Source organism: Apostichopus japonicus, chromosome 2 (assembly GCF_037975245.1).
Source record: "Apostichopus japonicus isolate 1M-3 chromosome 2, ASM3797524v1, whole genome shotgun sequence".
Taxonomy (NCBI): Eukaryota; Metazoa; Echinodermata; class Holothuroidea; order Aspidochirotida; family Stichopodidae; genus Apostichopus; species Apostichopus japonicus.
The window spans coordinates 8,303,356-8,324,380 of NC_092562.1; the positions used below are offsets into that span (position 1 = coordinate 8,303,356).

Here is a 21,025-nt window from a genome sequence, read left to right on the forward strand (position 1 = left end):
GGTTTTGGTGAAACCAAACATGTCTGGACTGGTTTGAAAATTCTACGAGGTTCGTGAACTTGACCGTATCTAGTATTTTCAGAAAATAAGGTTGCTACCATACAAAACTGTCCGGCCAAAAGCAATTAAATGACTTTATGACATTTAAATAAAAAAAAAGCTTCTAACAGAAGTTATGACCTATTTTGTATAATTTTTAATGTGCGTGTCAATACGGGTTGCCATCAGGATCATATCGATTACCGATGCTATGCAAAAGAAACTGCTTATTTGAGCATATCGTATGGTGCGGAAAACATTCTTCAAGCAAACAATTTTCTCGAAAATCTTGCAAAATTCGATCATGAAAACAATGTTCAAACATACTAAAGTATGCCACCCTATGCATCCCAGACGGTGAATAAGCTACTGTAGGCCTATATTCAGCGTTACAATGCATATTAACCCTATCGTAACATTTGGGACGATTTGCTAGTGCAATTAAAGCCTAGGCTGATATTCTTGCATACAAGAAGTTCAGAACGAATGTTTTGTTCGAAGTGAAAATATTTTGCGACCGCTGTTTCTTTTTAAAGAAGGGGTTTGTATGAAGGAGTTTGGATGAGTAGGCCTACAGTGTGTTCATTAGGCCTATCGTACTAGTTTTGCGATTAAGAAACTTGTATGTCGATTGACACTTAATTTTGGTGACAAACCGAACTTTTTGATCAGAATTTGCAATAAATCTATTGCACATTGCGTTGAATTGATGATTTCATCTACTGCGGGAAGAAGCCTACCCCAATTCTTTCAAATCACGATGAAACGATCGATCGTTCTGCAACGTGATTCACGCTATAACGATAACATTACGATAGTATAAAGTGCCAGTGAAATGATGAACACACTATCACGATATTACGACCACGATGCGACGCACGATATCACGTTAGGTACTTGCTATAGGCGTAATGGAAACGATATCACGATAGACTCCTCGAGTCTCCTCATATTTTGTCACGATACACGATGCCACGGCCGATTTAATCTGGGCGGTACTGTATGCACACGCCGCAAATACATCTGCCAAAGACTACCGATCTGAAGAACTTAGACAAGACAGTACAGATCCCCCGGTCGGAAGAATTCATATCACACCTGCACGACTCTGGGACCAATGGGTCCCCTCCATCCTGAATCTGCCAATGACATCGGTCACAACAGACGCCTTACTGACAGGGTGGGGAGCCCACTGGAACTACCAAACAGCTTAGTGGACGTGGTCTCCAGTGAAGAAAACATTGCATATCAATATACTAAAGTTAGATCAATCAATGTCATAGGCTTTGTGTACAGTAAGTATATAGTGTGGAATATCTGTACAATTGTGATGTGTCATTAAATCTCATACTGTCACCATCTTTTTCAGATCAGAGGACACAATAGATGATAGTGGTAGGATATCACAATGAACAATTCCAGTTATTACTGCTAACAGAAAAGAAGTAACTTACAGTTATAGAGGTTATCAGTGTATCTGAACATGATCAGTTCTTCTGTGTCTTGTCATGGTTTAGCTTTATACTTACAGCAATCAATGCACAGGCTCATATGGTAGGTTTATAGTGTAATTATGTTTTCCAGAGTTGCCACCAATTCAAAGCAAACTGTTGTCTACATGTAAAGAAAATGTGTTGTACATGATCTTTTATCCTGTCTTTTGATTATAACCCATCATACCTGCCATATCTATAGGGCTTTCTGGCTATATTGTTAATATTAACAGACACAAGGGTTGTTAGTTCTCATAGAGTCATATCAACTACCCTTTATGGAGTTAAAATGCATAAGATACCCCTATATAGTGAGTATATTTCTTGATGGTAATAGATAAAAGAATTGTAAGTAAATAGTATATAAATGTCTTCTGTCTTACTTATAACCTTACAGAGTTACCATCCATCAGTGAACCACCTACACAGTTAACCAGGACTACCACATCAGTAACCATTACATGGAGACCCTGGGATGAAGAGACTGATGTTGGTGATCCTCCTGTGGTAGCATACATCCCATACTACAAGATGGATCCATCTCAGGATTGGATGAGTGGATCAAGGATCCAGGCTGACCAAACATTGGAATATACAGCATCAAGTCTGGAGTCAGATAGAAACTATACATTCAGTGTAGCAGCAGTCAGGGAAGGGGAGGGTGGAGAGGGACCCAGAGGTCCACCGGTAACCATCAAGACACTATGTATTGGTAATTACATTACTGGTAGTATTCTGTTGAATGCCACTGCTGCAAAAGTACTGTACTATTAAGTTCAAACAGAAATACCTTTAAGCAAAAAGTCTGGATATTAGTGGATGTTCATCATGCATTCCCATTAGATTTGATAAATTTAGCCATTTTTAGCTTTGAGACATTTGTATTAACTACTTTAAATGATTTTAAATGTACACAGAGGAGGGTAGTTTCCTAACGTGTACATGTAACTTTCAAGGTGAGAAAGACAAATGACTTCGCTATGTTGTTTTCTATAGATGTTGTTCCACTGATGGTCAGAACAACTTTAACTGCTACAAATGATGTGACTGTGATATGGCAGGTAAGATAGTTTGATAATGTTCGGCTGTGTGTGTTGATAAGGCGTGTTAATCAGTGTGAAAATATTCTAGGAGAGTTAGGAGCTAAAGTTTAATAGGAGACTAATTTCAAGTAAACCTTATCATTCTCATACAGTAGTAAATGACAGAAGACACTTAAGTGTTATTCTTGCAAAATGTAGATTGTTTTTCTACCTCTTTTTTATTCAACTGGTCTAATAGATAAAGTTAAACATTTATTTTGTCATTGTGTACTGTTCTTATCAACACTTAGCATGGTGTAGGACCAGTAAAGTTATGTATAAATGATGGTTTATGATTTTAAAAGGTTTGAAAGAATGGTTTAGTCCAGGTTAAAATAAGCAATTGACATGTGCTGAACAGTACCAGTAATTAACTTGCAAGCTCAAAGCCTAAGGCTAAACAAAAAAGGTTAAGCACCAGTATCATTTTCCAGTGTATATTACGTATTGGCATGTATGTGTGTATCCTATTAAAGTTGGAAAGACTTTATGTTGCACTTTGTAATACTTGAATTACCGAAATTGCAATGTAACAATGCAGTGTAGTAAATAGAATATTAATCACACTCGCCAAATGGCAAGTAATTTGATAATAAAGAAATAGCTTTATATATGGCACAGGCTTTTCAAAAAGAAAACAAAAAGAAATAACAAAACAAGAGTACAATACAAATCTCAAGTTTGTAGAGCCAAAATTATACAACTAATAATAATAATATGCAAAATATTAAGGAACTTCAAATTTTGAGAGTTTTGCAATGCATCATCATACTTTAAGTGGTTTTAATTAATAATTATAATTATTATAGTAATAATAACATTAATAAAACTATAATAATCAGATGACTACTGTTATTAAATAATAATAAAGTTGGATCCAGAAAATAAATCAGTAAGTGTTGACTAATTTCCTGTATTACATATATCCTTCCCTTGATCATGTAATCAATGTTAAGATATTTTGTATTGTAAGTTAACATATATACACATATTACAGCTGGTTTGATTGTCCATCCACACAGTTAAATTAGTTTATTGGGATGACCAGTGTCAGTGTTTTAGTTTATCAACACGTAAGTGTAGTAACTACTAGTTCACATTGTGTCTTTTCATTTTAAACATAACAGCAACCAACGGTGCAGTGTAGTACTGGAATCACTAAGTTTACTATTTACTATGAGGTAGAGGGCGATGTTTCTTCCAGACAAGAGGCCGGAAGAGCAGATCCAAATGCTGAGAGTTTTACAATTGATGGATCACTTCTAGAACCAGAGACGACCTATAACATTGCAGTGACTGTCACTACAGACCAGGAAAGTGCTCTGAGTGAAGGAAGTCCAGTGACTACAGCAGGTAACCATGGTAATACAGAAAGGATCAGTATTAATTTGGAACGTAATGAAATGTGTTACAAAGAAGTTACCATTTGAGAGGTCTTATCTTCTAAATGAATGTAAATTAATACAGTGCTCATTTAACCAAATTTATGTAAGGAATAATGTTATATTAAGCGTGCAAGTTGTCATTCTTTAAACAGTAGTGTTTTTTTAACTTTTCATTCAAGAGAGTGAGCCTCCTTCCTCACCTGTTTATCTGGCTGCCCTGGTGATTCCAGTCCTGATCATCATTATTCTGTTGGTGGTGATAATCAAGCGGTAAGGTGGTCATAAGATTTAAATATTAAGTTTGGTAGAGCTGAATATGAACTGCACACATAATCATTGTCCTGATTGATCTGAAGTGGATTATCTGGGCTTCAACCAATGGTAGGGATGGGACTGTGAGCTGGCTGGGAGGGGCCAAGGGAGGTGTGGGGTTTGGCATAAATTCAGATAGTCTGGCAATTCAGTGCACAGTCTAGCATGACCTCTCACTACTTGCATGGATCCCCAGTATTCTGAACACAATTGAAGCAAAACTAAAAGAACAGCATTATCTTTTCTTCTTGGAGGAAGGTTGGGGGGGGGGGGGGTATATTTAACCTAAAAAGTTTTCCACAATCTTTTAAAGATAGTTCATGACTCTTTGGGTTGATACTGTTTCCTTCATTTTGATGTTATGCTAGTGGACATGCCAGGGAACAAGCACCTTGTTTTCTTTTGCTGGATAAGGGACCTGCCTGTCATTCCTATTTTAGTTCCTGTTCAGAATACAGGAAAAAACTGCCTAGGTCTACCCTCTCCCTATCTAACGCAGGAAATTATATAAGTACATGTTCCCAATTCTTTATAAATTATAACTTAATGCAATGGCTGGATAATCTTTTTCAATTTGTCTAATAATTGTTTGAATAGAATCCGGAGAAAGCCTGCGACTGGGTCTAAACCAGAAGATGTACAAGATGTTGATTATGTTAATGCTGGTCAGTATGTTTCTTGTTTGTTCAGCTAGCATCTTAAACCCTTTATCGCTTAGAACATGTCAACACATTTATTCATCAGGTTCTAGAGTTCACCATTCACCTATTAATAAACTCTTAAGTGTCTGTGGAATGAAACTTTTTGAAATGATTTGATATTTTAAATCCTTGTAGGTTTGATTTCTGAACTTACTATAGGGAGTGTCATATTTGAAATATTCCATGAGCACATATTAATTTCAAAATCAACCACAGGGATCCTTTCTCTTTTTTTTTGGTAAGGAAATAATATTAATACACTGCACCATAAAGTTTTTCCACTCTTACTAAAAAAAAATCATTGAATGATGAACATTATGAGGAATAACTTCCAAGCTTGGTTGTAAACATGAAATGTTTTAAGAATAAATCTCCCACCAAAAAATTGGACCTGAAATTAATTCCAGGAGTAGCTGCTGATCCTGAAGATAACATAGCTCTAGAGGAACGATCCAGAAATACTCCAGCCCAAAAATATCAAGATCTTACTGAGAAAGAAGCTCCCACACAAGTATCAGGGTATGAGAGAACCATCCATGAAACAGCGGATGCAGCACCCAAGGCTATGCCTCGTCAGGGCATTAAGAGACATACTGACTACCAGTATGAGGATGTCAACTGTAGAGAAACAGATGCTCGTAAATTACCAAGCGTTCCTCAGCCAGACCTGCAAAGTGAGGATGAAACAGAATATGAAGTCCCTGAGATGTTTGAGGAATACACAGGAGTTTATATTAACAGTCTCAGAGCTAGCAAACCAATAACACCAAGACCAATGAAAATTACCGAGTATAAGACTTTCATGGGTAGAGAAAGGTCAAAGGTCATTAGAGAAACCGTCCAACAGTTTACCGTGAGTAGTAATATTGTTTTTTACCCAGCTGCAAGTCCTTCTGGTATCATTATAACTTACTTCAGGAACTCCTTACCTTAACTCAACTCACAGAATTGTACTACCAAACAATATGAATACAATCATGCTGCACCAGACTAAGCCCACCACTAGCTACAACCAGCACAGTGTACATGCAGTATACAAGTCCTTTCATTGAAACTTGAAAGTTGTACTTTTCACAAGAACTTGTTTGTAGTGTTATCCTTCACTATTAGGAATATTACTTAAAATCTTTGTTGTAAACATGATTTTCTTAGAATAGATCTACCAAACAATGGATCTGAAATTAATTTCAGGAGTACCTGATGATCGTGAATATTAAATAGTTCTAGAGGAACAATCCAGAAATACTCCAGCCCAAAAATATCAAGATCTTACGATATTGTTATTTTTCATTTATGTACCCTTCCCACATCAAAATCTGAATTATTTCAGTTTGTCAGTAGGACCTTTCATGAGTCATTCACACAACCGTGTATAGACAGATGCATTGGTAATGTGTTAGTGCTAGTGCATGTTAAGTAAATAGTAAAATTACTTTCTGTATTAAGTATCAAATTATTTAAGAGCAAAAAGTTAATCCTGTTTCGGTCGAAAGTGGACTCTGGGACATCTTTGCCTAATTCTTTTTGGGTTGGTCAGCTTTTGATATAAAAACTCCTACTTTTTGTAAACAAAAGAATTGATTGTTGAAATTAATTGCAGGATTGTGAAGTTATTTTGAAATACTGTACATTGAATTCTTATGAAAAGAATTGTTATGAGAAGGCAGATTGCTGCAACTTGAAGATTTTAACAGTTAAAATGTGACTCTTCAGGCACACCTTATGCATGTGTACTTTGATGGGATTACAAATGGTTATATTCGTTCACTCTCTTTAGTAGTATAACTAAAATGTCTTTGGTACAAATATATATACTAACATAATTAGCAATTGTAGAAGTTTACTTATAAAGCAGTAGTTAATATATTCTGTTGGTGAATATGAGAAATAATATATAATATGACCTGTCGACTTTGATTAGATGATCTATATTTTTGTGTAGTTAATTTAACCAGCTGATGATCAGACTTAGTAATGGTAAGTTAAACCTGCAGATTAATATTTAAAAATGGTTAGTTTGAAGTGACTAAAATTAACAGAACAGACTGTGTTAAAAGTTGTTGTTAGTTTACCTAGCTGGATACCAGGTAGTATAGCATCGTGTTGACCAGATCCTTTTGTGAACAAGTCACATCGATGTTATATTCCTTTCTGTTTGGTACAAGTAAGACTTCATAAAGTGTATTTTACTACATATTAGTGTTATACTTAACTGAGGATGAAGCAAGATAGGAACACTGTAGCTGGTTTCTGATCATCATGTCTTCTTGATTGCTTTAGTTTTAGAAATCAAACCTCTTTGTTTTCTTGCATCAGGCTCTCCAAACAGGACAGCAACACCCTTGGACTGCAGCTATCAAGTTGCAGAATAAGCCAAAGAATTTCTTCAAGGCTCTCTTGCCATGTAAGTTTAACATCATAATCATGTTCCATTAGAGTTATATTTCATGTTAACAGGTTATGTGACAGGTTTGTAATTTCTAGAGTGTTCATGATGTTTTCTTCCTCTTAATGCAATTACATAATCATCTATCAAAATTTTTCCTAGAATACCAAAGATTACACTTAAAAAATGAAGTTTACTTCCAATGACATAAACTTTGCGTGTGGCAGTAATATTAGGATGAAAGTTGTGGATCTTTTGGAATCGTTTTAAGAATCTTTGCAGGGATTTACTGCTGCACTCCACATATGTTTGTTATGATTACCATTTAATTTTACTATTTTACCAAGATGATCATTCAAGAGTTAGGCTGGATACAGATGGTAGTGATGTTAGGTCTGACTATATCAATGCCAGCTACATCAAGGTAATTCTACTGTAAAATATAGCTGCTGCTTTTAAACAGTCACATGGAGGCAACTCTTCCTGCTGCTCTATATCCTTGCTGCTTTTAATTGACAATTCTGTAAAATAGCTGCCATAGAAATTTTAACAGAGTGTCTCAACTCCATACTTTATGATGCTGTTTCAAGCTAGTAGAGACTTCCTGGAGCTCTGTTGTTGTAAGAAAGAGTTGCTGTTTGGTTCCACTAATTCTATTTTAATTCCATCTTGAAATAAGTTTAGTGATTGGTTAATAACAAAACATGTACAGTAGCCACTACAACTGGCTTCAATATAAAAGAAAAACATGCAAGTCGATAACATATTATTCCTCTCATACAAAGAAAGTTATCAATTATTAGATAATTGCAGTGAATCTTCCTTGCTGAAAGGGTTAATGTCATTTATTAGTGCAGATGTGTTTTATCAGAGTTAACGTCTTGTTATGAGATAGAAATTAATTCTTTATGAGCAATTTCATATGTGATTGGAAAACAAAAAGAGATGTAGGATAACGGGCCAGCAATATATTAGCAATGTGTAACTTCTTTACTCTTAAGAATAGCTACAGATTTTGCAGCAAAATTGTCCTTTTCAACATAAAAAACATTTTTCTATCATTACACTCCTTTAGTGATTATACTCAATAAAGTTAACCTGGTTCGGGTTATTGTCTCAATTTTTATTTGTCTTAAATATCTGACATTGCAAGTCTTTGCAGGTAGGCTGGTGATGGGCTGAATTAACAATACCATGTTGAAGGTTTAAGTCACTGTTGCAATTTGGCTTTGTATATATAGTCCATGGATGTGATTGAGATACATCATATACATAGTAAACATGTCATTGCCTACAAGTTTGCTGTTATAAAGCACAATATGGTGGTATTTCTGGTTGCAAGGTATTGCTTTGGGTACAACAGCTATCATTTCAAGAATTATGGGTTAATCAATGGTCTACCATGGATGCATTTATCTCAGGGTAATGTATGAAAAGGGATATAACAATTGCTGAATGTACTCGGCCTACGGCTCTTGAGTTCATTGCCCTGCAATTAATGCAGGGTAGATAGTTGATTAACCCTGTTCATTAAAACCTAACACTTAGTAATTTTCATCTCAGAATTTACAATTTAATAAAAACATTTTGAAGGTAAATAACCAACAGCAAGGCCTCAAAGCATGCACAAATAAAATGACAAGAATGACAATAATTAGCCTATGCATTGATCAACACTATTTTGTACAGCATGACGACCTGATGCAAGATCATACTCTGGCTGTGTCCAAGCATAGCAAATAGTACACAATAGTATAGTACACAATATACTGTGCTAAGCTATATAGTTAATTTTTGGTCATAAACACCTGAACAATTCCATCAAGAAATTTCTAAAACAAACAGCTAACGTTTGTGTAGTGCAATTGCTTTAATATTTGATCACACAATAATAGGAGCGATCTTACCAGGATCGTTAGGCCTTTTTTCCTAGGTGACATCTTAATGCAATTATATGCACATTAATACCAACATTGTTAATTAGGTTATGGTTGTTGAACTCACCCTATGGTCATTATACTTCATGCTGAAAGCAAGCTTTCTTTAGTTTAGTGATTATTTTGCCAAGGGGTGTTATTAATCCGCCATTGAGTTTACCCAGCATTATCCATAGGTTAATGCAAGGTCAGCTGATGTCAATGGGCCAATCAGATTTGAGAACATTTAACAAGTATGAATGAATAACGCTCTATTATAATCCCGGTGGAAGTTGACATGTTTCCTGCAGATAGGAACATTAAATCTCTTAATATACTGGTATGAGGGATGACAACTTATACAGCAAGTAGCATACAGTAGAATAAATAAGTATTTTACATTAAATAAGTGACTTACGTGTATACAAGGTGAATATACTTATTCCATGTGTAATGTATGCCTTAAACATGAATTGAGAATTTAGAAATTTAGAAAACAAAGATCAATAGAAACCCATTGTTATTTTGATTTGTATATGAAGTAACCCACATGTTACAGGACAGCTACCATTTATGTTCGATGTGAAAGGTGTGCATGATAGTTATTTGAAATGTCCATAACAGAAAAATGTAATCTCATAGCTCAAATCTTGCCAATTACTAACGATCCTTTAGTGGACCAAGGAAATAAAACTGAAGAAACCTATTCTCTGTGTGTATGAGGGGGGGGGGGGAAGGAGGGCGGTGCCAAACTACATTCACACTGATATACAAGTAATTGCTGTCAAATATGTCCACTGCCAAACCAGGGATATGTTATTGTCACTCATATGTTGGTGAGGATCTGCCAACAGTAATACTATAGCTGTTTTATTTTCACTGCTTAGACCTCGATCAGAATTTAAACTGATTTACAATTAGTAAAACTAGTCTGTGAAGACTTAAATACAGTATAGGGCAGGAGATCTAGAAGATCCAAATTTGTTCTAGAAAACTGTTAATTAATAGAGAACTAAGTATTCAAATTTGTGTAGCATTTTCGAAAGCTCTCAAATTTCTTCTCATTGAATAAGATGTGTATAAAACTGCAATACATCTTTACTCATTACAGAACCACCAGGGGAAGGTCTCGTTCATAGCAGCGCAAGGTTTGTATAGATCGTTATTATTTAGCATTTGTGGGAATAACTGTCCTGAATAGATTGATCGCTTGTTAAACATTCATTCTGAGCTTGTACTCTTTATTAGACGAACATCAGATATAACTAGATGTTCTTTTTGGAAGACTTGCTTGAATTGTTTCCTGAGTTATTAATAACCTGTTTTTTACAGCACAAACTGTCAAAAAATGTATCTGCTCATTTTTTGTAAAGTTAGATGCAAAGATTTTGAGCTATTTTTGACAAGTGCTTGTTGAAAATCGTAAAGTAATCATCTACAAAACTTGTGGTTTTAATTGAGTAGATTGGAAAGATAAAGTGCCCGAACATTCTTTTCATTAGAAAAAATATATGATATAACTAAAGAGCAGTTACAATGAAAGCAATATGTTTTAAGGTTTTGTTCTTGGTGCTTCCTTGCCTCTGTCTTGGTATATGGAGTCACTAAATTCATAAACGTCAGGATAATATCATTTGTCATACCCTCTGTTAGTAAATTCAGTGTTGATGAGCTACAGAAGTATTTCTGTACCTCTTTCTTTTCTTATTGAGCCACTATTTTATCCATTGTTAACGGAAATAAGTTGACCCACCTTTTTATTACTGTTATCTTCAATATTGGCTCTTTTAAACACTATAAAAAAGTTTGCAAAATATCAACAGCCTTTTTGTATATTTCTTGATGGAATGCTCATGCAGGCTGACAATACTTTTGTCTGCTTTTCTCCTGCCTTCTTGTAGGACTGTCTATTTCTACAATGAAATGATTTCTTTTGTGTGGTTACTTGTGATTATCTCTTTAGAATAGCACTTGATAAAATAAGGACATTTTGTGGTAGTTACTGGAAGATTAAAGTTTAAATCATTGATCTCCATAACCAGCTGTTTTTTTTATATTTTTTATGTTCCTGTGATATTTCTTACTGTTCTGAAGGACCGAGGGAAGGTACAAAGGATGATTTCTGGAGGATGGTTTGGAAAGAGGATGTAGAGACAATAGTGACGCTGGTAGATAAAGATGGAACCGAGCAGGTAAACATTATAGTGATTGATATATATATATGTAAGAAGTAAATGTGAAACCAATAAAAGGAACCAAGTAAAGTCACAGTATTAAGAGAGAGAGAGATGTGTTGAACCGCATTATCATTGTCAATATCATAGCACATCAATTTGATGTAACATAACATTTCTGTGTAATTTATTTTTATTTCAATAACAACAGCATTCTAAGGATGCACAATACTGGCCAAACAAGGTCAATACAAGCCAGAAATATGGTGCTATCACAGTACTGTTGATGGAGACAACAGCCTTCAGAAGCTACATACTCAGAGAAATGAATGTTATCAAGGTATGACTTAATATTTTACTCTCTTCTGACATGATGAATATAAATCAAACTCATATCCACTAAAAAAATATATATCTCATGTGTCTGCATGAGTATTTAGTTGATTAGTAAATAAACTTAGGGCACATTAATATGAAGTGATTGTTTGCCATATTATGTTTATATTTGGACAAATGTCATTAGAAAATTCAAAGAGGCTGTTTCATCAACATTTGATATTTATTTACCTGTATTTAACCAAATTTTAAAATACAATAATAAAACTAAATACAAAAAGATATGAGTTAATGCTAAGAATAAATATTACCATGTTTGGTGCTTATAAATATCTTAAAACTCGAAGGATAGAAACTATCTGTAATTCTCATAGAACCCTAATGGTGTCAAAGTCTATTTCTAGAACAAAGATATTTGTGATTTCCATTAGCTGGGTGTAAATGATCTTTCAAACTGAATTGAAGATATTTCAATGCTTAAAGTGGAGAGATGATCAAATTCAATTTCGTTTGCATGACAACATGGCAATTGTATATTTACGCTTCAATATAATGTGTTAGAAGAGGTTTTATTTATATTTGATTTACATAATTGGTTGATTAATTGACTGACTTTAATAATTGCTTTCTTTACTTCTGTCATTTGTTATTCTTGTTTTGTCTCTCATGATGATGCAGAGAATGAAAGAAGAATATTTTACAGTAAATGAATTAAGATTTTATTTGCTGCCATCCAACATGGCTGTGTTTACAGTAGATCTGTTAAGAATCATGGAAGACAATGTTGACTATTTGCTGCTTCACTTGTGTGTTATTTATTACATTGTTACATCAGGGTAATGAGAAATTTCATACTACTGTGACACAGTATGAGATCCCCTGTTGGAAGTATGGAGGTGTTCCTTCCGAGCCTGCTGACCTCACCTCTGCCATCAAACAGATCAAGAATCATCAGAAAGGAGGCAAACATTTACTGGTCCATTGTAGGTAAGAACACACAGAGTGGAAACAGAAATGTTAAAATCCCAAAACATTTCACATTCCTCTATTAACTATTTAATACAGACTCATTCAGGATGTTCTCATTGAGGTGATTTAGTTTCCTTCAAAGTTCCTTGAGGACAAGAAATGTCAATGGTTGAAAAAATTATTAATTTTTTATCTCTTTTTTTCCTTTCTTGAGTAATGGTGTTGGTGCTACTGGTGTATTCATTAGTCTCTATGATCTGATGGATGTCATTAAAACCAAGAAGGAAGTCAGTGTGTTTGATGTCATAGAAGGAATGAGAAAAGACAGGGTGAACATGGTACTGACAAAAGTAAGTATATTTGATACATAGAGTAATAGTGTTGGTGCTACTGGTATATCCATTACTAGTATCTATGATATAATTGTGTCACATGTAATTATTAATTGGTCAGAAAATACTGAATCAGTTTGTAGGAGGACAACTAGTCTCTAGAATTACTTACATTTGATGAGGTCAATATGCTTCCTTCTAATGTTAGCTCCAGTATCTGTTCATCTTTGATGCTTTGTTGGAAGCCATGTTGTCTCCAGACTCTCAGATGTCATGTGATCAACTCAAGAAACTTGACCTGTCAGCAATGAAGAAGAAATGCAAGAAGGAATTCCAGGTAAGTGTATCACTGAATGATGATTAACGATAGATTGTTTTAAGTGTAATACTAAATATGTTGTATAACTATATAGTGTATTTAATTAATGTATGTTGTATTACTTAGTGGTGTACTACTTTATGCTGTATTAATATAACAGTAATTTGGAATTCAATTAGAAAAGTAGGCAATATTACATGATGAGCAAAGTCAATGTGTATTAATCTAATAAGAAATACTGCATGAATTTGTTTAGATTTTGCAAGAAACTACCAAACATCAGGAGGACTTGGCAACCCTAGCAGGAAATTCATCTGAGAATAATCATAAGAACAGGTTCCCTGATCTCCTTCCAGGTGAGCTACTCCCATTAAATTTTAGTTGTGTAACAAAACATATGTATGGAACAATGAAATTGTCACCCCAATTAAGTTATTGATGGTAGGTTATTTACATTATTTAAATTTCCATATTACTCTTTTACAGTGGACAAATTCAGACCAGTCTTGAAATCCCCAGGCAACTTATTTGGTTCCAATGGTTACATCAATGCTACATTTGCCAAGGTTTGTGTGTAATGTACCTATCTGGTCTTTAATTAGACTATATATAATCTAAAAGCAACTGATTTTTATTTTGTGAAACATTTCTTATATGCATATGCATCAGAAAGAATTATTGAAACTTCTCCTGCAAGATGTAGAACCTTAAAACATATGTAGATACTAAGTATTAATTTGTTCATTGTATTAACAATATGTTTGAAATGTATCTCAGATTGCTGTAACTAGTAATGGCCATTATACATACATTTTTCAGAACATTTCACAGAGGGGGTTTATAATGACCCAATCACCTCTAGCCTCAACCGTAGAAGACGTTTGGAGACTGGTCTTTGATTATGACTGTAAATGCATTGTAATGTTGAACACCGTAGATGATTCTGATGAGGTAGGTTTCTATTAAGCATGTTTTGCACAGCTTAGTGTTTGAAGCCTACAGAACATTTGAGTGTTAATCAAGAAATGCATTAACACCAATACCACCTGACTTACAATAACTTAAACAGCATATGCAGAGAATAATTTATAATATATTGATAAAATAACAATTCATAAATGGTCTACTTGCTACACCACAAGCTCATATGAATTACATTTAATAAATACAAGAGCTTACATGCTCAATACTTAAACCACAAAGAATATGCACAAACTCCAGAATTCTTTTTCTAACTGAAAAATTTTTTTTTTTTCTCCTGCATGTGTGAAGTCTGCTGATTGCATTTTATGTAACACTAACTCACAATTATTTTTTTAAGTTGTAACAGTCTCATTTGATATGTTCTACAACTAACTTGATGTTTAAGGGATAGTGTCCAACAAAGATAAAGAGGCAAAATACATATCCAACCACCTTGGTCACCAATCATCTAAAATAACTGTAGACAGTTCAAAACATTTCTGCTCTTCCAAACTCAGTTTGCAATTTCCTAGTCATTCTAGATATTGAAATCCTTAAGTGATTGATTTATTAACGAAGTAGTTGGGTTTGTGCTAAGTTGAAGATCGTTGTGTCTTGTGGAAGTATTTGTAAAGGACCTATATCATAGGACTAGCTTGTTATTCCAAATTAGTTTCTATTCAACACAAAGAGTACTCACTTGGCTTTAAGGATGTTGTGTAGAACAATACGAACCACACCTTAATCAGATAATGTCGTAGTTTTATTAAAAACATCTAAAAAATGAAATAAATAATACTACAAATTTATAGTAAGTCATAATGATGGGGTGACACTACATGCTGTGTGAGAGGAGCGTTTCCTGGGGGAGCTGTGTGTTTTAATAGTATTACTCTTTCCTTAATATTTAATGAGTAGTGTAATAACTTCTCCCCTTTCTGTTTACAGTCTCTATCTGTTTACTGGCCTAATGTCCACAATGCAGCCGCTTCTAATGGCCTGATGACTGTGATCTGTAAGAAGATTGAAGAAAGTGATGTGTTCACCAGGAGACAGTTTGAAGTCAAACATAAAAGATCTCAGGTATATAACTAGTTAGTATAATAATTATGTGCAGTATTGTGTCATATAATCATTTGCTCTTTCACATAAGTTCTCTACTTATTACTACTCCTTCACATACCAAGCAGCATGTGATGGGTGCATTGTGTTTATTCAGTGGTTTGATATCTGCCAACTGTTCATAAGAACCAACTGTAAGAGGAACTTTTTCATTACTCTCAATAATTAAATGAAACCTTTGAAGTTAATTAACCTGGGTCCTTCGAATTGGTCATAACTTTTCAGTCAGTTTGCTATGGATAATTGTATAGTTGTTTTTACATTTCTCTCTGTGTGGGAATGGGCTAATGCCTTTCACTATATATTTTTGAAGGAGTATTCTCATTGCAGATAAATTAACCCATTGCAATAAAATATAACATTTCGCTCAACTTTAGCAAACTTTGAACTACAAACTTCATCAGGCATATCTTGAGACATTAATTTCACACATTTAAATTTAATTGACAAATGCATACACTTATGTTTAATGTTTCAGAAAGCCCTTTTGGTGGATCATTTCTCCTTCCATGGATGGCTTGGAAATAAACCTGATGTTCATAAACTCAGAGAATTCATCAAATACACCAGAATTAAAGGCGCTGGTCCAGCTTTAGTACATTGCATGTATGTATCATAGTCTATTAAACTGAATCATTGTAAACCATCAGAGAATTTATCAAATACATCAGAACTAAAGGCCCCAGTCCAATTTAAGTACATTACATTTATATCTTAGACTGTTAAATTGAATCATTTTAAAAACTCAGAGAATTCATCAAGTACAATAGAACTAAATTCTCTGGTCCAGCTGTAGTTTATTAACACATTATGGTGCTGATCTAATACACAAATTTATTCCATGATAATTGATTAACTGTCTGTCTTTCCTTTCTCTTCTATCAGTAATGGAGTTGGTTTGAGTGCTGTCTATGTCACAGTAATCTCTGAACTAGAGAGGCTTGATAAGGAGGGCACTGTTGATGTATTTCAGACTTTGAATAAACTACGAAAGCAATGTCCTAAGGCAGTCCAGACACAGGTTTGTATAAGATGATGATTGATTGTCACTTAACTGAATCTACATTCTGACATAACACATTTATGCTACTGTTAAGCCTGCTGTGAAGGGGGTGGGGGATTAGTGAATTAAACTTATCTGTATTGTAGAAACAGATTACCTTAAACTGTACCTTTGCTAGATTAGGTAAATTGGTGTACTCCATCATAAATATTTGTGACATATTTATAGATACATACCTATCTCATTACATATGACATAATTTGTGACAATATAAGGTATATTGATGTACTCTATTATATATATGTGACATGTTTTATATGAATATATGTATCTCAATAAGTATGACAATTTTCATGTTATTGATTGGTTGGGCTTAATGTGACCATGATCACCCTGAGTGATATACCCCTGACTAGGACATGATAATGAAAATCATTAATGGTATTGCTTTGACTGCTTGGTTTGTAGCTAAGTTTGAAAATGAGTTCACATCATGAGGTAAATACAGACCATCATAGTAAATGTGGCTGTGTAGGTATATTGTGGCATTCCACTTTAAGTAGATGTTTTTCTGTAAGTGGTCCATTTTCCTTTCATCCCCAGGATGAATACCTTCTGTGTTATGAGCTTCTTAGAGATCATCTTAACAACCCAGAAGAATATGCTGTTGTCTTCTAAGATGGAGCTGGATCAAATGAAGATTCTGTAAACTATATTACCAGATTAGATCATTTTAGTGACCATTATTTTATTTATTGATATGCTATGTAGTGTTTAATGAAAATAGAATTATTCTGTGACTTTTCATTAACCAGAATTTTATACTCATAAACCTGATATTAAGTGATTACGTTGCGGAATTTAGATATTTCCATTATGAACAGTCCATGTCAGTATTGAAATGATGAACATCTGTCAACTCAATATCCAAGTCCATTTAATAACTTTCTCATAATTCAACTTAAATGTTGTGTTGTTAGATGTAAACATGTAATATATATGATAAGAGGTTGCCAAAGTCTGTATTCTTACAATGTCCAACTGATAGCCTTACAAACTTTGCTCGCAAAATGAACACGTTAGTACAATTAATCAATTTTTAGTGTGAAGACAGTTCTGCAAATGGCTTAAAAAAGCAAAGAATATGTAGAGACAAATTTGACGTATGTTTCTGCATTTGCCTTATTGAAATATATCATGAGATTGAAATCTCACCACAACATAAAAGGTATTTGGGGGTTTAATTTAGTTAGTTTGTTCTTCCTTTTGTTGTAAAAGGAACAGTGGGGAAGCAAATGTTAGACAGGAACATTGCAAGGAACAATAGCCATGTTCACTGCTTCAGCTGATGTAAATAGCCAGATATAAACAGAAATCTTTACAGGGTTTCAGCTGTGTCTCCTGATACCGTTTAATTAAATTTACAACTTCTTGGTGTTATTACTATCATTTTCATATGGAACAGTGCTTTTACATATATATCTTAATTTTTACAGTAAGTTGTTAATGAATGCTAGATGAATTGTGGAGGGCAGGTTTGAGGGTTTTTAATTCGTATAAACTTTAATTTCACTTTTACTACTTCTTGGTGTTTTTACTATTTTCATATTTAACAATGCATTGACAAGTTCATTGATGTGATGAAGGGTACTCGAGTGGTTTAACGTTATATCTTCATGTTTACTGTAAGTTGTTAAAGAATGCTAGTAGACTTGGGGTGGTGGGGGCGAGGTGGCAGTATTATTAGTTCATAACAGCAAACAGTAGGTTGAAAATTGATTGGAGTGTACGTAATCATTTGATGATATCTTTCCATAGAATGCATGTTGTACATTATGCACATTAAAAGTATGTCACTGGAGGAAGTGGAAATGAAATATGGTTACCAAGATTGAAGTCAAAATTTTAAACTTATCATCCCAATCATGAACATGGAAGTGTCTATTAGTGTTTTAGTATACATGGTCAGTGGTGTTTATAAAGAAGAAGTGGGGACAGGATAACCTTGTTTCCAAGATGGAGGCATATCAAAAGTGATCTTCCCAATTATGAAAATGGAATTATATAAGATACAATTCCCTTGAAGACCTGACAAGGGTACATGAAACAATATACTGCCATCACTAGTTTTCTGAACAAGCTAGACTGTGCTAGTCAAAACTAATTTTGCACGGATAAAGAAGCTATCTTTGTATAATTAATAACGCCTACAAAAAATGTACGCTGATATCTGATATTGTATTATCCAATATACGTCAAGGACGATGAGATAAAACTAAAATGTTATTATTTGGTTGCCAGCTGGAATAATGCAGCAATTCCATAGAGTGCACACCTACTTAGAATAGATGGGTAGGGTATTTTCAATACCTACACCTTCTTCCTGGATGTTAAAACAAGTTCATGAAGTAAGTGATCAATCCACAAAGGCCGTACTGCCAAGGAATAACCTTGGCTCGTGATTAGATCACGGACCAGAAAGCCATATAAAAGCACTCGTGATCACGCCCATGAGTCGGCAAGGTTCAGATCGTGAGCACGTTATCAGACTCTATCTTGTAAAATGCATATAAACACCCTCATGATCCCTAAAGTATAAGAGTTGCTGGTATGTTAGAAAAATGGCTTCGTGATTTAAGAAAAATTAGTACCATTAAAATGTAGTTTGATGGGGTCACGCCTGGAGTGAAATGGAGGAAGGTGTTTAGAGCTAACGTTCTCTAAATCAGAGATTTGAGAAAGGTGTTGTAAAACACTCACCTCTGATCTTATAATTCGGATCAGTCCGTCTAGTAAACTAAATGAAAAGTGGCCGGGCCTCCAGTACACAAAACAACACAGTACGCCGTCGCTCAGGCCAAGCTTAGATCGGTGGCGTGAGAATCTTTACGCCAAGCTGTGGTTAAAACTTCCCGAAAGTGGTGCGAAGTAGTAGCATTAGTAGTAGTAGAAGTGTAGGGCGCCTAGGCTTACTATCCCATGAACTGCCACCGCGCTAGGCTACGCTGATAAACAATAATCACCTGCAACGCGGACCGGAGGCGTTTTTTTTTTCCCAGGACGAACGTGGGTTTCAGGTTTTTCAGGAATTTACAAATTCGTTTGAAATCAGAGTTAGGGTTTAGAAAGTGGGTTAAGGATACAGTTTCTATGAAATTGCAGGATTGTCGTTCATAATCTGGGGTCAAAACTAGGAAAAAAGATTCAGAACATGTTTTTTGAAAAAGCGTCACATGTTTGGAATCAAGGGATTTGATTGGCCGATGCCCACGTTCGTCATGGGAAAAAAAAATACGCGGACCGGAGGTGATCGTTAGGCCACTAAGTCCGGTGAAAAGAGCTCGCGGAGCAGTATTAACACGAGCGGACAATGGCCGAACAAATATATATAATAAGGGTTTAAGTTCCCGAGGTAAAGATACTCGTGTAAAGCTGTAATATTATTAATATAGGTCAGCTGGTACTCGTAATAGTAATAATCCACATGTCGTGGAGGTCCCAAGCTATGATGACGCATGTATTACTGGCAAGTCCCTTAAAAGTATTTTCCAAACGGGGCAACCCGTCATAAAGAAAGTTTAGACTTCCGGAAATGAGGGTGCAAGGAAGTAAAACTTGCTACAGGTGAACGCTTTAAAACTTTTCCTAATTTAGGGACAGGCAATTATGCCACTAAGCTCTTATTTCAACTAAAGTGCTATTTTGTTACATGGTGATTGTATTCAAAAGTTAGTTATTACTTTAAGAAGAATCTGTATAGCTCAAAAAACATCAAAACAGCTGACCTCATTCATTATTATATTCAACTGTACTAAAGGGCCTATTAACGTACCCAAAGGTTTGTTATGTATTAATTAAAGGATATGAAAACTAAGAGATTTCTAGTTCTTCTTCTTTTTTTTTTGACTATGGTAATGATCGCTCTTCATGTTTGTTTGGGAAGAAACAAATCTGACAAAACCGTAACCAGACAATTCAAAGTTACCCCAATGTAGGTCTCAAAATGGTGGATAAAATTCAACGTTCGCAAAGAAACAACCATGCTGAACAATTGTCTTCTTACTATAAAAGATATGTAAAATACACGTAGATTATTATTTTCAGTAATGTTGATTATTACATCAAACTTGTTACCAAGAATATTACATATCTGGAGAGATGTTTAAGTCATCAAGCCATTTCATGCATTTTAACTTGTTCTATGCTTTTGACGAATCTGTACTCTTTAAGTCAAGTGTTGTAGAATAACAGCATGATTCAAGTTCGTAACAAAGTAATTGGGTATGGATAAATGTTGCAAATTCTGGTCATTATTTTGTGAATGATTTACTCACTCTACATCGTGACTTCTGTCGGTCTATTCATGATTTTATTGAGAAATACTGTTTAAAATCTGTGCATCCAATTCAATGAATCAAAGAACCCTATCTAGACCAGGCTATGAATAAGCTAGTTATCACCTGGAAGGAGGATTTATCTCATGTGGTTTTTCT

At 34.6% G+C, this 21,025-nt stretch overlaps 1 protein-coding gene across 3 annotated transcripts in view; it reads left to right on the forward strand.

Moving 5' to 3' along the window:
• The window catches only part of LOC139976753 (uncharacterized), a 101,680-nt gene extending 80,857 nt beyond the window's left edge, over window positions 1-20,823 (forward strand). Inside the window, exons 15-35 of one of the 3 annotated variants that reach the window (XM_071985479.1) lie at window positions 1,930-2,244; window positions 2,529-2,593; window positions 3,742-3,967; window positions 4,179-4,269; window positions 4,909-4,976; window positions 5,420-5,865; window positions 7,329-7,416; window positions 7,746-7,822; window positions 10,426-10,462; window positions 11,409-11,506; window positions 11,700-11,828; window positions 12,660-12,811; window positions 13,008-13,143; window positions 13,334-13,462; window positions 13,701-13,800; window positions 13,931-14,010; window positions 14,264-14,395; window positions 15,356-15,490; window positions 16,008-16,135; window positions 16,415-16,550; window positions 17,136-20,823. In XM_071985479.1, coding sequence (XP_071841580.1) covers window positions 1,930-2,244; window positions 2,529-2,593; window positions 3,742-3,967; window positions 4,179-4,269; window positions 4,909-4,976; window positions 5,420-5,865; window positions 7,329-7,416; window positions 7,746-7,822; window positions 10,426-10,462; window positions 11,409-11,506; window positions 11,700-11,828; window positions 12,660-12,811; window positions 13,008-13,143; window positions 13,334-13,462; window positions 13,701-13,800; window positions 13,931-14,010; window positions 14,264-14,395; window positions 15,356-15,490; window positions 16,008-16,135; window positions 16,415-16,550; window positions 17,136-17,210 — 2,843 coding nt within the window. In that variant the 3' untranslated portion in view covers window positions 17,211-20,823. The remainder of the gene's footprint in view (window positions 1-1,929; window positions 2,245-2,528; window positions 2,594-3,741; window positions 3,968-4,178; window positions 4,270-4,908; window positions 4,977-5,419; window positions 5,866-7,328; window positions 7,417-7,745; window positions 7,823-10,425; window positions 10,463-11,408; window positions 11,507-11,699; window positions 11,829-12,659; window positions 12,812-13,007; window positions 13,144-13,333; window positions 13,463-13,700; window positions 13,801-13,930; window positions 14,011-14,263; window positions 14,396-15,355; window positions 15,491-16,007; window positions 16,136-16,414; window positions 16,551-17,135) is intronic. The other 2 variants (XM_071985489.1, XM_071985498.1) reach the window with 2 other exon arrangements.
• Window positions 20,824-21,025: the final 202 nt, after the last annotated feature.